This window comes from Lotus japonicus, chromosome 1, assembly GCF_012489685.1.
Source record: "Lotus japonicus ecotype B-129 chromosome 1, LjGifu_v1.2".
NCBI lineage: Eukaryota > Viridiplantae > Streptophyta > Magnoliopsida > Fabales > Fabaceae > Lotus > Lotus japonicus.
In genome coordinates, this window is record NC_080041.1 from 38,459,457 (window position 1) to 38,473,446 (window position 13,990).

Genomic DNA, 13,990 nt, shown 5'->3' on the forward strand with positions numbered 1-13,990 from the left:
CCTCCTCAAATAAAGTGTCGAGCTTTTCACTAGACACATGAGATGAAGAGCCACCCTTGGTTTGAGGCGAATGTTGCACAGTGGCAGTCGATTTTGGAGGAGGCATAGGGCTGTCATCCTTGCCTGGAAGAGGCTCTGTTTCGCGGATGGGAGAAGTTGCACCCTGAGTCTCCTGCAAGAAAAACCTCTTTAATGCCCTTTCGATAAAGTAAAACGCATATTAGAGGAGTCAACAAAACATGAAAAGTATAAAGATACCTGGTAAGCAGAGTCCTTAGAAGGGCTCGAGTTGGTGGAGCTTCTGGAACGGCGAGGAGACTTATGACGAGATTTGCTCCTGACCTTCCTCCTCCCCTCAGATGTGGAGGTCTTTTTAGCTGAGGATGCGGCCTTGGGAGGTTTCTCGACACCTTCAGTTTTGGATTTTGCAGGAATGGGAGCTGGGGAATTCTCACGGGATGGAGGATTGGAAGGAGAGTGCTCATGAACATCAGTCTAAAGGAAACAAAACAAACAAGAGATGACTCAGATTAGGAAACCACGGGTTAAAAATATCACAAGGTACCCTCAAGAATGGAGAACATACCTGAATGGCGGCGCCGCCACCACCCTCTTTGTCAGCGACTTCTGTTTGAGCATCAGATGCCAACTTAGAAGCCCCACTAGGGGTGGAAACACCAACCCCCTTGGCCCTCTTCTGACTGGCCGAAGCAACAGGCTTAGGTTTCCGTTTCCGACTCTGTCGAAAAATACGTCAGCCCATAATCCAAGGAAATCGAAAAGGAAAAGGTAAAAGCATGAGGAAAGTACCCTGAGCTTGTCAGCAAGACTGACATCATCATCCTCATCATCATCATCATCATCCTCAATCACGACTGGCTGGTCCTTGGAGGAATGAGCCACTGGGGAAATAACTTGAGGAGCTGGTCGAATAATGACTTCAGCTGCAAACAAAAGAAAGATTAAGAAGTAAAACAGGAAAACCAAGGCCAAGTCGAAGTATTACCTTGACCAATACGCATGTTCAGCGATATATGGTTGAAGATTTCGACGGGCACATGATACGGAAAGTTCCATAGGTGGTACTTAGTCCAAGTCACTCGCTTTCGAGGAGGTAGAGCTTGATTGGCCAATACATTTATGTTTACATGGTCAACCCATTTAGGCAAGACCGGTGGAAAAGCCAATGCAAACTTACTCGTAGGCAAAGACGGGAACCTAAAGCCAGTTTTTCGAATAACAAAAGATAGACCTTCCTCACCAGGAGGAACCACTAACTTGGATTTCTTGGCTTTAAGTTCCCATTTTTGCCTTAATACTTGAGCTGCTTGCGCAACTGTATCTCGAAGGCGAAGAGTTGGGTAATATACCACACCAAAGAACTCTTGAAAAGATCGAATTTCTGCCAGGTGCATACCTTTGGTCTTCTTCGGATCCTGCTTCTGCAAAAGAAAAGCATCTGTCATGCATTGCAGACAATCGACGAAGGGCTTCGAAATTTGAGCCCAATACTTAGACCACCAGGCTTTGAAAGCATTAGTGGCGTAATATGAAGGAGCGTAAGTGAAGGGGCTCAGGTTGAGGAGTCTCTTGTTATAAAATTGAACAGTCTTGTCGAAAACAGAAGCCCTCTTAATAGTTCCGGGGTACAGGACTAGACTCTTGTCAAATAAAGTGTTGGGTAGAACTTGGCTAAGCCCAAACTGTCGAGAAACCAATTGAGGGTTGTAGCCACATAGAGTGTAGTCACTGCTAGCAAAGCCCACAGTTAAAACCCTAGGAGATAAGAGGGTCCTCCAAAGTGTGATGTGGTGCTCCTTGGGCAACGCAGAATCAGAGGCATCAGGATAAGAATTCCTCAGCCAGAAAGGGCCACGAATAGCCTTGCTGTAAGGAGAGAAACTGGAACGGTAGTGTTTCAGCTCGAGAAACATGGTAAAGTACTTCCTGAAGTCCGCTTCAAAACTCGACGCATCATAAGTAGGGGTCAGGGTCTCGAGCCTATGGGCATCAATCCTGGTGTTAGAAACAGTTAGAGGATTATCTTGTACCGGCAGAAGAGATTCGAAGACTGCATTCAACCAAAGTGGTCCAGCCGCATTCAGAGAGACGGTCTTAGTGTTCCGGATATCCTCGACAGCTTCATTCAGCATTTGATACAGGTTGCCAAGGACGAGCCTAGCCATAGCAAGTTGTCGACCCTCGTGAAGCAGATTGGCTAAAGGCAAAAGCTTGGCAGGTATGCGCAAAGATTTGGTGCAAAAGACATAAGCAGACAGCCAATACAGCAAGAAAGCGACATGTTCAGCATCAGACACCTCACCACTCTCGACATAATGGTCCTTAATGAATCGACTAAAAGAAACGTTGTCAGTAGGGATCGAGATGGGTTTAACAGGAGCAGGTGCAGAGTGATAATCATCACCAATGGGCCACAATCCGGTGATAGCAGCAACATCCAAGAGGGTGGGGGTAATCATACCAAAGGGAACATGAAGGCAATTAGTGGACCTCTCCCAGAAATAAAGTGCACTCAGCAGCATAGCAGGGTTATACGAGATTGGAGATCTCGACAGCTGAATCAAGTCGAGAATCCCTACATCCTTCCAGTGTTGTCTCTTATCTCCCTCAACCCTATCTAACCATTTCAGGTAAGCCTTGTCGTTAGCAGAAGGGTTAGGAGGGGCTGAACGAAAGGCTCGTTTTGGGTCAGAAAGAAATGGCATACGGTAAGAGGGTTGAAATGCCAAAATGAGCTCCTCTCCCCTAACGCTAGGGTGAAATGATTCATGTTCTTCAGGGAGACTATTGGGCCTATCATGCTTCACTACTTTCAAAGGGCCCAAAATGGCGCGTAAAGTACCATTAACAGAGAAAGGAATGAGTACCTGGGATTTCCAGATAGCTCTCTTCTCTGCTTCGTTGGGAGGCTCCGGGATTGGCACGCGCTTGGACTCATCCAGCTTAAGCTCAGTGGCCAACGGAATGGTTTGCTCAGGATTGGAAGCCATTGAAAGACGCAGTAAGTATTTCAGAGAAGACGGAAGAAGATGAAGTGATGAAGTCTGGAAGAAGGAGTTGCAGGTTGGAGGAAAGAGTAAAGCTTGAACAAGGAATACCAAGAGGGTATTTATAAACAGAAGGGAAAACGGAACCCAAGCCGCATTGAGCAGCAATTTATAAAAATTTGGGGTCCAAGCGATTATTTTATTAGTTAATTCATGTCACCTCTCAGCTTTTTCGCATAGGTGAAATCATGGCCCTAAAAAGGCTATAACTGTCAGCTAGTGGAGAAGTCATCAGACGTTATGGCTGCTGATTGGACTTGAAGATCGAATGGTCGAGAGCACAAAGCATTTGAATCGTTGGAATCGAACGGCTGCGAAAAAAAAATGCTTGGTGTCTTTGAGCTAAAGCAGTCGACAACCAACATTTTTGGGGGGCAACTGTTAAGCCAAAATTACAAGTACTACAATTCTCGACACCATGGTGCAAAAGTGGTTGCTCGACAGAAAGGGTTGGGCAAAGCCGGCATCTCAGCACACGATGTCCCTCAAAGACAAGTCAGTAAAAGCCATAACTCGACACACTCAGAAGATGAAGAAATCTCGATCATCTTAATGGAAGAGGTAGTTACCGAATAACCAGCAACTACAAGCACGTGCGTACACCCACGATGCCACGAATAGCAACGGTTGCCCACGACTCGGAACCATCCACGTGGCAATAGAGTCACGTGCGCGAAGACCATCGGCTAAACGTGGGGTATGGCGCCAACATTCAAAACCCACGAAGCCATCGTGCATCCAAGGAAAACCGCCAAGAGGGCAGAAAGAACAATATAAATAGAGGAAGCAGCAGCAGAAGAAGGGGTTCCCAACTCAAACTCTGAAAAATTCACCAGAAAGCTCTAATGTCCGCATCAATGAGACTCAAGGAGAAAAACGTGATGATCGAGGAGTATGTTGCAGAACCAACGCTTTAATTTCTCTGCATTTCAGTTTGTTAATTCCCAGTTCTTATGTGTAGCTTGTTTTGTCGAAATTTGCTCTCATGTTATTTTAGTTTGCTTGACTGTTTTGTAATCGACTCATATTCAATAAAGTCCAGTTTCGTTTGAAGTTGTTTATTGTTGTCGAGAACACATCCGTTCACACACTACACTTTGGCAAAGCGTTTTCTCAAAAGGACCCTGAAATCTAAACTTCCTTTAGTCGAACTAAGAGGATATTTGTTTACCAAAAATCCGTGTAAACAGAGGGTACTTTATCCGTGTGGCGCCGGAGGTCACTACGCTGAAATCGGATCGGAGTGGATAAGAATTGAAATGGTTTCCGGAATTTGGGATGAGATTGTAATTTGGGATCGGAAATCAGGGAATTCCAGGATTTGCAGACGCATCGGAATCGTAAAAGAGACTTCACGGGAAGCCTGCAGAGGATATCTTCCACGAGCTCGGATGGAAGGGTTGGAAGCGGTGGCGCGTGAAGCGAGTCGCCGGGAGGATTGGAAGAGGGAGAGAGTGAAGGTGGTGGTGTTAGGGGTTCCACCGTCGTTGGTGTCACCACCTGGCGCCATTTGTGATTGAAGAAGATGAAACGACCATGTAATATTTTTTAAAATAAACTGATTACCACTTTTCTTTTTTGAAGTGGGCCACAACCACAAGGGCCACATATCAAACTACATATATACCCCTCCTTTTTTAGCTGTTGGAACAAGGTGCAGTTTTGAACAAAAATAAAAATAAAAGGGTGCAGTTTCCTTTGATTTGGAATTGAAAACACTAGGGTTGTCCAACGAATGGCTTCGGTCGGTTTTAGGCTGAAAATATCGGTTTGGTCAGTTGAAAAATAAAACAACAAAGGGGTTACTATTTGTTCAGTGTCACTAGGTTCCTAGAGTTTGGTTTTGTGGAGTAACGATTTCACCGGGTAGGTATAATCAGGTAAAAAAAATCCAAAAAATAAAAATAATTAAGATGATGAGTTCAAGCCAAGTTGGTTTCCACTAAAATCTAATAAAATCGTAACAGAGATGGGTCTGTTTGATTGTGTTCTCAATTTTCTTGTTTCCAAAACTGTTCTGTAAAATACTTTTTGATAACTATTTTTAAGAATAAAAAATGAAAAAAACTTGTTTGGTAATATGATTTTAAAAACAAGAAAACTTGTTTGATCAATTTGTTCTTAAAACATGTTTTAGACAAGAAAATTGAAAACTTGTTTGGGTGTATGTTAAATAATTTTTATTCCACAGGCCACACATATGTACATTCATAGCATCAACTTGTCGTTTTTCACACCACTACAATTAGTGCTGCCATAGTGCCATTTAATTGAAAGTGATGAGATTGAAAACCCTAGACAATGATAAAGCCCATCATGAAAATATGAGATCGTTGGGGCCAATCACATGAAAACAACATTTATAAAATCATGTATCATGAATAAAACTCAAATTTCTGTGTAAAGTAAACAACACAACACACAAGAGAGTGAACAGAGAATATATTAAAAGAGCACAAGCCACAAACACAAACCACCGGAACAAACAAAGAAAGCGGCGGAGTGGAGAGAAGACAAGGGATGTGTGCTGCGATGGTGTTTAAAACTCTTTAATTGTCTAATGTCTAATTCCACTTAATTACATACATGTCATTAATGAGAGAAAATATGTTCTCCGTGTTTTAATTATTTTCAAAATAAAAAAAAAACAAAAACAACTTTTTTCTGTTTTGGTTTTTCTGTTCTAAAAACAAAAAAATAAGAAACTGTTTTTAAATCAATTATGAAAAAACAATTTTGTCAAACAAGTTTTATTGTTTTTTAATTTTATAAAACAGAAAATTGTTTTTAAAAACAAAAATCAAACAGGCCCTTAACCAAAAATTAAAATCTTTGCAGAAGATGGTTTAAAAAATAAAAGAAAATAAGAAGGGAGAAACCCTATTGCAACATTTTATCTCCTTCAATGGGTGAATGCATCTTCAACTCAAAATCTTGACGAAGATCGATGGCTCGAATGGTGATTCTGAGCGAATCTACTACCGATGGCACGAACGATGGTTGAGTTCTCGAAGACCAGAGCTCAAATTGAGGCAACAATGATGATTTAGGACGAATCTACTAGAAGCATGGGATCTTCGAATTGGTGGAGTGGAGCATGTATCGAATGGCAGAAGAAAATTGGTTGCTAGCTAAATCTGGGTGAGTGTGTTGTAGTGTGCGTAGAAGAAGAGATGCAAAGGCAATCAAGGTTTTCGTTTATGCTATTCTAGGTGGTATGCGATGCGAAGTGAAGGGTTAAAGAGAAATGGCGCTAGCCGCTAGGGCCCACTAAGATTACATGATAATGTTACAATGGTGAGTGAGAGAGAGAAGAGTGAAGGTGTGTGTGTGTGTGACAACGCTTGGGTTAGTGAACTGAGTGCGAAGAGTGTTTTTTTTTTCGGTAAAAGGCTGGTTTTTTTATAAGCGGCTGGGTTTCCTTATGATTGGGCCTAGGCTGAATTTTTTAACATAGTTACTTAGGTCGGTTCGGTCAACCGACCGCACCAACCCTAACCAAATCACTCCCTTGAATTGGCCAAGCCCACGATCGACTCGGCCCGACCCAAGTGCCGAAGAAATTCACGGATTGCACGGTTTTAGTTCTAGCCGGTGTGTTTTGGACAGCCATAGAAAACATTGGACCTTCAACAGCTTTGAGAATTATTGGACAGCCCCATGATGCAAATAACTCTTGTTAAAGAACATAAAAGATAGAAAAACAACTGATTCAGTTAAACAAATTTTTATCATGTTAGAAACAAATTCAAAATCCCCACTTACTGTTGTGAGAGATTATCACCTTTCCAAACATAAGGAAGAGATGGTGCTCATGGATGGACAGTTCACTACAGAGTTCATAACTCCAGTGGATATTACATGCCACTAGGGAATCACTGTTGGTTGTTAAGCCCCTTTCTAGCCAATTCAGAACCTTTCCTTTCAAATTTTTGAGCCACAGGTGTTGTTCTTGTTTCCCTCATTACATGGAATCCTATGAGCAAGCTATTAAAGAAGCCCAACTACATTAAATTAAATAGAATGTCATAAGTAATGGAACAAAAGGAATGGAAAACAGAAAGTACAAGCCAAATATAGGGAACCTCCCAAATATAGCGCACAATACATGAGATGCCCACATATCCTACCTTAACATTCAACAATGTACATAGCTCTCCAAAACTCATTGAGGCAACTATAAATTTACCCCGGCCAGGTCACAACGACATCATCACTAAAACATAGCTACTGCCTACTGGGTGAGTTCATTAAAAAAAAAAAAGATCCCTGAGATCAATGAAGATCAAACGTTTTCACATTATGTCTTGGTATTCTCCTTCAATGCCAAGAAAAAGGAAGCCAGTGATCCTTGATGTATTTTTCCTCATAAACAGAATTGTATGTTTAGCTAAACATTGGAAGCTAAAAGGATAAAGATGATTGTTAGAAACTACTACTATATCATATTACAAGCATAAGACTAGGATAGAAGTTATATTTACTAGGCTTCATCTGTCAATGCTAAATGAAAATCACAATAAACGTGCTGGCTGTCCTTTTGGGGGAAAATGCAGCTTATTATGTCTTTTGTTGTTCCAGTTAGTAACATCTAAGTGATCTAACCATTGGTAAAACCAAAAAAGCAACCAGCTCATTTATAGGCCACCAAGTCAACAAAGTTTTAGATTTCGTTGGCAAAGGGAGGGTAAGAGGTAGCATTCCAGGATCCCTTGGCCTTCCAAACACGGTATGAGTCTTCCCTGACCCACTAGACCCCAGTGCCACTAACATTCCATTTCTACCCTTAAGAAACTCCTCCACTATGGGTCTCACCTTCTCTCATAAACTTCAAACTAGAACCACGATCAAACTGTTTGCTAGGAGAACCACCAATTATGAAAACATTGTGAGAGTTAGAATACCGTTACGATTACCTGGAATGTACCCTCGGCCTTCCAATCAGGTTCTTTCTGCCGCATTACATGTCAATTTCTGCAAGTGCTACAAAGTAACAATAATTCCTTGAATAGAAAGATGAGAATCTGTTATAAGAATTTTATTCAATATAGAGCCATCAGACTCATAGCTAAAGCATAACATTCAAAAATAAAACATGAAGGAATTTAAATTCCAATACCAATCAGTCTAATTTTTCAAGGTTCCATAATTTTCATATTTTGGTTACAGTACAAAGCATTTCTTGCAGGTTGATGCTAATGAACAAAAAGCTACCTGTTGTAGCCAAGAGTCAATCAAAATACTAAATTACAACAAAACCTATTATTGAAAGTAAAATTCTAATACCCAGGAATGAGATTTACAAATTGCAACCCTATTAACTAATGAATTATGACAGCATTCTTCTCTTAAATCTACCATGCCATCTCCTATGAAGCCTTTATTACTTCAAGCTTTATATCTAAGACCAGATAAATAAGTACGCTAGCAACATCACAGAATGCTTATAACAAATGCATGCCAAATTACAGTGAACTTACTATCTGTCTTTCTCTTGTCCCTTCTGGTGGCATAATACCATGTATCCTTTCAACCTCTGCAGCACGATACCTGAATAAAAAATAAAGCCTAATATATAAATTCAAATTCCCATAAAAGAAAAAACAGCAAGAAAATTCATAGAACGTAACACCCAGAGACACCTGATCCATTTTGATCCCAAGATCACATGATGCGAAATCTCCTCCAACTTTCAATAAGCATATTATGTTGCACGTTGAAATATTAAAAAGATTAAAGAAAGAAAAATCTATTTTACTAAAATCCAAGTTAAAAAGGAATTTTCTTAGGAGCCTCACCTTAGACCATTAACAACAATCTACCGGTGACAAAACTTTAAATGAGAAACACCATGAATTCTGACTCTTACGAGTGAACTCGTTCAACTAAATAATTTGTCCAAGAAATTCTTTAGACCTTCTGGCATGTATGTTTAGACAAGCATAAGTTATTGGTTTGAAAATTTTTGCTGTATGGATTCATCAAAACATGTTGCCAGAAAAAGATGTGGTTAAAATATGTTACTGTGAACTGTGTACACAATCAAGATCATGACAAAATGCAGATTATTTGCTTTATAATATAGTTCCATAGTTTATATAGTCAATTGACTCAATTCTCACTTATCTCAACATAGTTTGAGAAAACTATTGTTGGATCAAGGAAGCACATATAGAAGAAAAGAAAGAATCTTGTAGAGAAAGCAGAGAAGAAGAGTAAATTTGTCCAATGCAGACATCTCTGACCTATACCCTAAATCTCCAGGCTACATACGAGAGGTCCTTGTCCATCCTTTTCCTCAACTAACTTCTCTTAAAATCATATTCTCTACTATTCGCATTTATATAGCCAGTACACCCAGTAACCACACTCACTATCTTCTAACATCAGTGACTAACTTCCATTCTGTTACTACTAACATTACACTTTAAAATAGTAGCCGCTACATATTGTAACCACACTAGACACGTATTTTTGTCTCACACATCATGGAGAGTGGAGACCATAAATCAACATTGCTGCATTTTAAATTTTTTTACTTCTACTTTTTGAGCTTTTATATCAATAGTTAGATAAATAATTGCATTTTATCATGGTAATCCAAACACCACCAAACATGTGGATCAGTTGGCCAGGAGTAGAACCAGCTTAACAAGATGCCCCTTGTTCAAGCCTTGGGTGTGAGGCAGTGTTAAATACTCAGAGGCGGAGTTTTGCCACCAACAGTGGTCCTACTTGCCTCAAGCAGGATTGCCTCTCATGCAGGATACTTCTGATCTAGACAAAAAAAGAATCAAGAGATAAAATCCTAGCTCCTGGGTTTGGAAAAGCGAGCAATTTAAAGATTGTGGTATTCTTTCAACATTTTGAGAATCTCTTGTAATATGGGGCAATGCACTCTAAAATTGGAAAACAAACAATAAATAGAAACTCTACCAAACCAAATAAGGGGAGAAGTGTCTCTTTCTAGCAAGTTCAAAGCAAGACCAAAAAATTTAACTTACAAATCTCATCTTCACAGGTTGTCAGAGAAGAGAAGCCCATATAAAAAAATAGTGAAAACTAAATTTTCACCTCTGATAAAAGCGAACATCTGGAACTGGCTCACACCTACACCAATGGCAGAACTTGAACCAAAAGTTTGGGGGAGTTGGGTTTGGGGCCCCCCTATGGGGCTCCGCGCCCCACTTAAAGTGGGGAAATTACGGAAAAACCCCCTTTACAAGAATACGGAATATTAAATTTCGTATTCAATACGGAATATAAAGTTCCGTATTATATTACTATGTAAATGACAGGGGTTTTTCCAAAACCCATTTCAGCGCTCCAAAACATTTCAAACCCTTGCTCTCCAATCTTCGAGACCGACGATCTCCTTGCCTCAATCATCATCTGGAAAGTGTACCATCGTCTCCATCATCAAACCCATTCTCCCCATTCATTGCATTGAACCTAGAGGTAAGTAAGTTTGGATTTCAACTTGAATTCACCATTTAACTTGGAATTATGGAATCTTGCAACCCTAGGGTAGTCGATTTATGCTTAAGTAGATGTTATGTTGGCTGAAATTGTGTATAAATTGGCCTTTGGGGCGAGTTCCATTCATGCAATGTCGTTAATGGATCTCTGGTTCGATACGGAACATAATGTTCCGTATTCAATATGAAACTTAATGTTCCGTATTGGATACGAAACTTAATGTTCCGTATTGGATATGAAACTTAATGTTCCGTATTTGGTGTCTGTTTAGAGTTATAAACTTAATTTATAAAATGTTTTTATAAAACTTAATATAATTAGCTTAGTTTATTTATAAAACCTAATCTAATTAGCTTAGTTAATTTATAAAATGTTTTTAATTTAGTTATAAACATCGTGAATTATTTAGTGATTTTATTTAGAGATTTAATTGAGAAATTTAGTAATTGAGCGAGTATAATTTATTCAGTGAATTTATTTAGAAAATGTTTGCTCTGAATATATAGTGAGAATGAAGAACAGAAAGAGGTCTCGAGCTAGTGAGGATGCGGGGCCTACAGAGGATAGACACCGGCGATTACATGCTTCTAGCCGGCGCGGCGATCAAGCTGCGACCTCTCACGCGGTTGAGGCTTCAGCTCCAGCTCCAGTTGATTCTATGCAGTCGCCCATGGTAGAGGCTTCAGCTCCAGCTCCAGTTGAGCCTACTGATCGAGTTCCTACTCCGCCGTCTCCCATGGTTGAGGTACCTCGCCATGAGTCAGCAGGCGAGGAGTCATCAGGCGAGTCGTCATCCGGCGATGAGTCATCCGGCGATGAGTCATCCGACGAGGAGTCATCCGGCGAGGAGGGGTCATATGACGAGGATAGTATTCCTCCTCCTGATGTTGATGCTGATGTCGTGCCAGAGGCACAGGGTGGCGAGGAGGACCTGATCCAGAGGTTGCCGCCGTTTCCGGGGGGGCCTGTTGATCTGTCGCTTCTCACGCATTATGCTGATCACAAGGCTCCCTGGACGTGGCATGCACTCCTACGCACAGACGAGCGGTATGTGGACCGTCGACACTTGAGGGTGGCCACAGCTGGGGGGAAGGTTTGGAACCTTGCTTGTGATGGTGATTCAGACAGTCACAGGAGGGTTCGAGAGTTGATTGAGCAGACGGGTCTTCATCAGCTACCCTGGTGCAGCTACTCGGAGACAGATGCAGGCCTCATTTTGGCCCTTGTGGAGCGATGGCATGAGGAGACTAGTAGCTTCCACATGCCGTTTGGGGAGATGACCATCACCCTGGACGACGTGTCGGCTCTTCTCCATCTCCCAATGGGGTCGAGGTTCTATACGCCTGGGAGGGGGGAGAGGGACGAGTGTGCAGCGCTATGTGCTGAGTTGATGGGAGGATCTGTTGCTCGTTATCATGCTGAGTTTGATAAGAACAGGAGCCAGACTATTCGCTTTGGGGTCTTGCAGACCCTGTATGATGCTGCGTTGGAGGGTATGTCTTAATTATTACTTGATTAAATAGTATCTATTATTATTGTATTGTTATTAACTGTTAACTGAATTCATTTCATTGTAGAGCACCGATATGAGGACGCTGCACGGATTTGGCTGGTGAACCAGCTAGGCGCGACGCTCTTTGCTAGCAAGAGCGGTGGATACCACACGACCGTCTACTGGATAGGTATGTTGCAGGATCTCGGTCGAGTGTCCGAGTACGCGTGGGGCGCAATTGCGCTCGCTACGTTGTACGACCAGCTTGATCGAGCGTCCAGGAGGGGGACGGCCCAGATGGGAGGTTTCAGCTCACTCTTGCTAGGATGGGCCTACGAGTACCTTTCTGATCGCGTCATTATCCGGAGGGCGGATCCGGAGTACTCACAGGACCAGCCTAGGGCGCGGCGGTGGGTTATGTCCCGGGTCGGGCATGCAGGCCTCGATGAGAGGCGAGTCATGCTCGATGAGCTGACGGTGGATGACATTATATGGACCCCATTTGAGGACCATCGGGCTCATCGACCACGGGATCAGAGGGCCATGTATTCTGGCTACATCCGGACGCCATTTGGCCGTGTTGTTCGACGACATCTACCAGAGAGGGTTCTGCGCCAGTTTGGCTACATCCAGGATGTCCCTCGACACCCCTCCGAGATCCAGACGACTGGGTCCCTTGCTGAGACCGCAGATGCTGCCTATGCTGATTTTGTGCCGCACCTGCGCCCTCAGGGGATCCCTGTTACTCATTCGGGAGAGGCTGTGGAGGAGTACATGAGGTGGTATGGCGGTGTGTCCCATCGGTTCATCATCCCTGATGATAGGAGGGAGGAGTTCAGTGCTGTGGTAAGTTTGAATTTTATTTTTCATGCAATTGTGATTTTTTGTTCATGATATTTTATTTGTACACTCACATTTATGTACATTATTTTTGCAGACGGTTGTGCGTCGGGTCGTGGACTTGTTGGAGCAGTCACTGGAGGTGCCAGATGCTCTTGCAGTTGGCACGCATGCCCGATCCCTCACTGAGAGGGCGCTGGATCTTATTAGATCCAGCGCATTCATCGGTACCCAGGGAGTAGCCTTTGCTGCTGTCCGAGGAGCTGGAGCTGCAGGAGGCAGAGGTCGTGGAGGTAGAGCCCGTGGAGGCAGAGCCCGTGGAGGCAGAGCCCGTGGAGAGGGTGCACCTGCAGAGGGCGCTCGTGGAGGCAGAGCTCGTGGACCTAGAGGTCGGAGGGGTGGCGGTAGGGGTCGGGGCGAGTGACTGTATATTTGTATATATTTTTTTGTGTACTTTTATATTATGACATGTGACGACATTGTATGGACTCTTTTTATATTAACCACGCTTTCTATTTCCACCTATTATGTTTGGACTCTTATAATGAAAAATAACCTGTATAACTACACCGTGAATAATGAAAGGCAAGATAAGTAACATAAGGCCCATGAGTCTCTCTCAACAAGCAATCGCATCCGCCGTAGGACTTCATTCTTATATGTTCATCGTCGATGAGCTGCAGGCATTTGTTTGACAAAAATCCTCTAATATTTGTGTAAAATGGGAACATGAAAATGTGATCAATTCTGTGAATACTGCGCTCAAACGATGCTAATATTTCAGTATGTCGATTACATGTCAAACTATGCGACGCATCCCAAGAAGTGGCTAGGTCACCCTTGCAATCCCGCAACATCTTCTTCAAACTGGCATGTGCACCCTCAGCCCTGCAAACAACAAACAGATATCTTATTAACTCTCCAATGTAAACAATCTATCAAATGAAAAACATATAACAAGGCATAAATTAAGCTCATATAATTTTTGTACCTGTTACTTGTTGTTGTTCCAAAGTGCATCACATGATTTGTCCATGCCTTGGCAAATTTTTCCTTGTGGACCAACCATGTTGTAGAACAATAGGAGGTAAAGTTGCTGTATTTGTCCTTG

At 42.2% G+C, this 13,990-nt stretch overlaps 1 protein-coding gene and 1 long non-coding RNA gene across 4 annotated transcripts; one reads left to right on the forward strand and one right to left on the reverse strand.

Moving 5' to 3' along the window:
• Positions 1-6,511: 6,511 nt before the first annotated feature.
• On the reverse strand, positions 6,512-10,195 carry LOC130734644 (uncharacterized). 2 transcript variants are annotated; one of them, XR_009018028.1, is made up of 4 exons: positions 10,073-10,195; positions 8,549-8,618; positions 7,985-8,051; positions 6,512-7,072 (listed from the first exon to the last, which is right to left on the reverse strand). It is a non-coding gene; the product is annotated as an uncharacterized LOC130734644 (long non-coding RNA). The 2 variants fall into 2 exon arrangements; XR_009018027.1 differs by having other exon boundaries at positions 7,985-8,071.
• Positions 10,196-10,223: 28 nt separating this feature from the next.
• LOC130734643 (protein MAIN-LIKE 1-like) lies at positions 10,224-13,402 on the forward strand. 2 transcript variants are annotated; one of them, XM_057587153.1, is made up of 4 exons: positions 10,224-10,526; positions 11,054-12,040; positions 12,125-12,885; positions 12,977-13,402. In XM_057587153.1, the coding sequence occupies exons 2-4, from the start codon at positions 11,059-11,061 to the stop codon at positions 13,301-13,303; spliced, it is 2,070 nt and encodes a 689-aa protein (XP_057443136.1). In that variant the 5' UTR covers positions 10,224-10,526; positions 11,054-11,058; the 3' UTR covers positions 13,304-13,402. The 2 variants fall into 2 exon arrangements, with proteins under 2 accessions (XP_057443136.1, XP_057443135.1); XM_057587152.1 differs by lacking the exon at positions 10,224-10,526 and having other exon boundaries at positions 10,667-12,040.
• Positions 13,403-13,990: the final 588 nt, after the last annotated feature.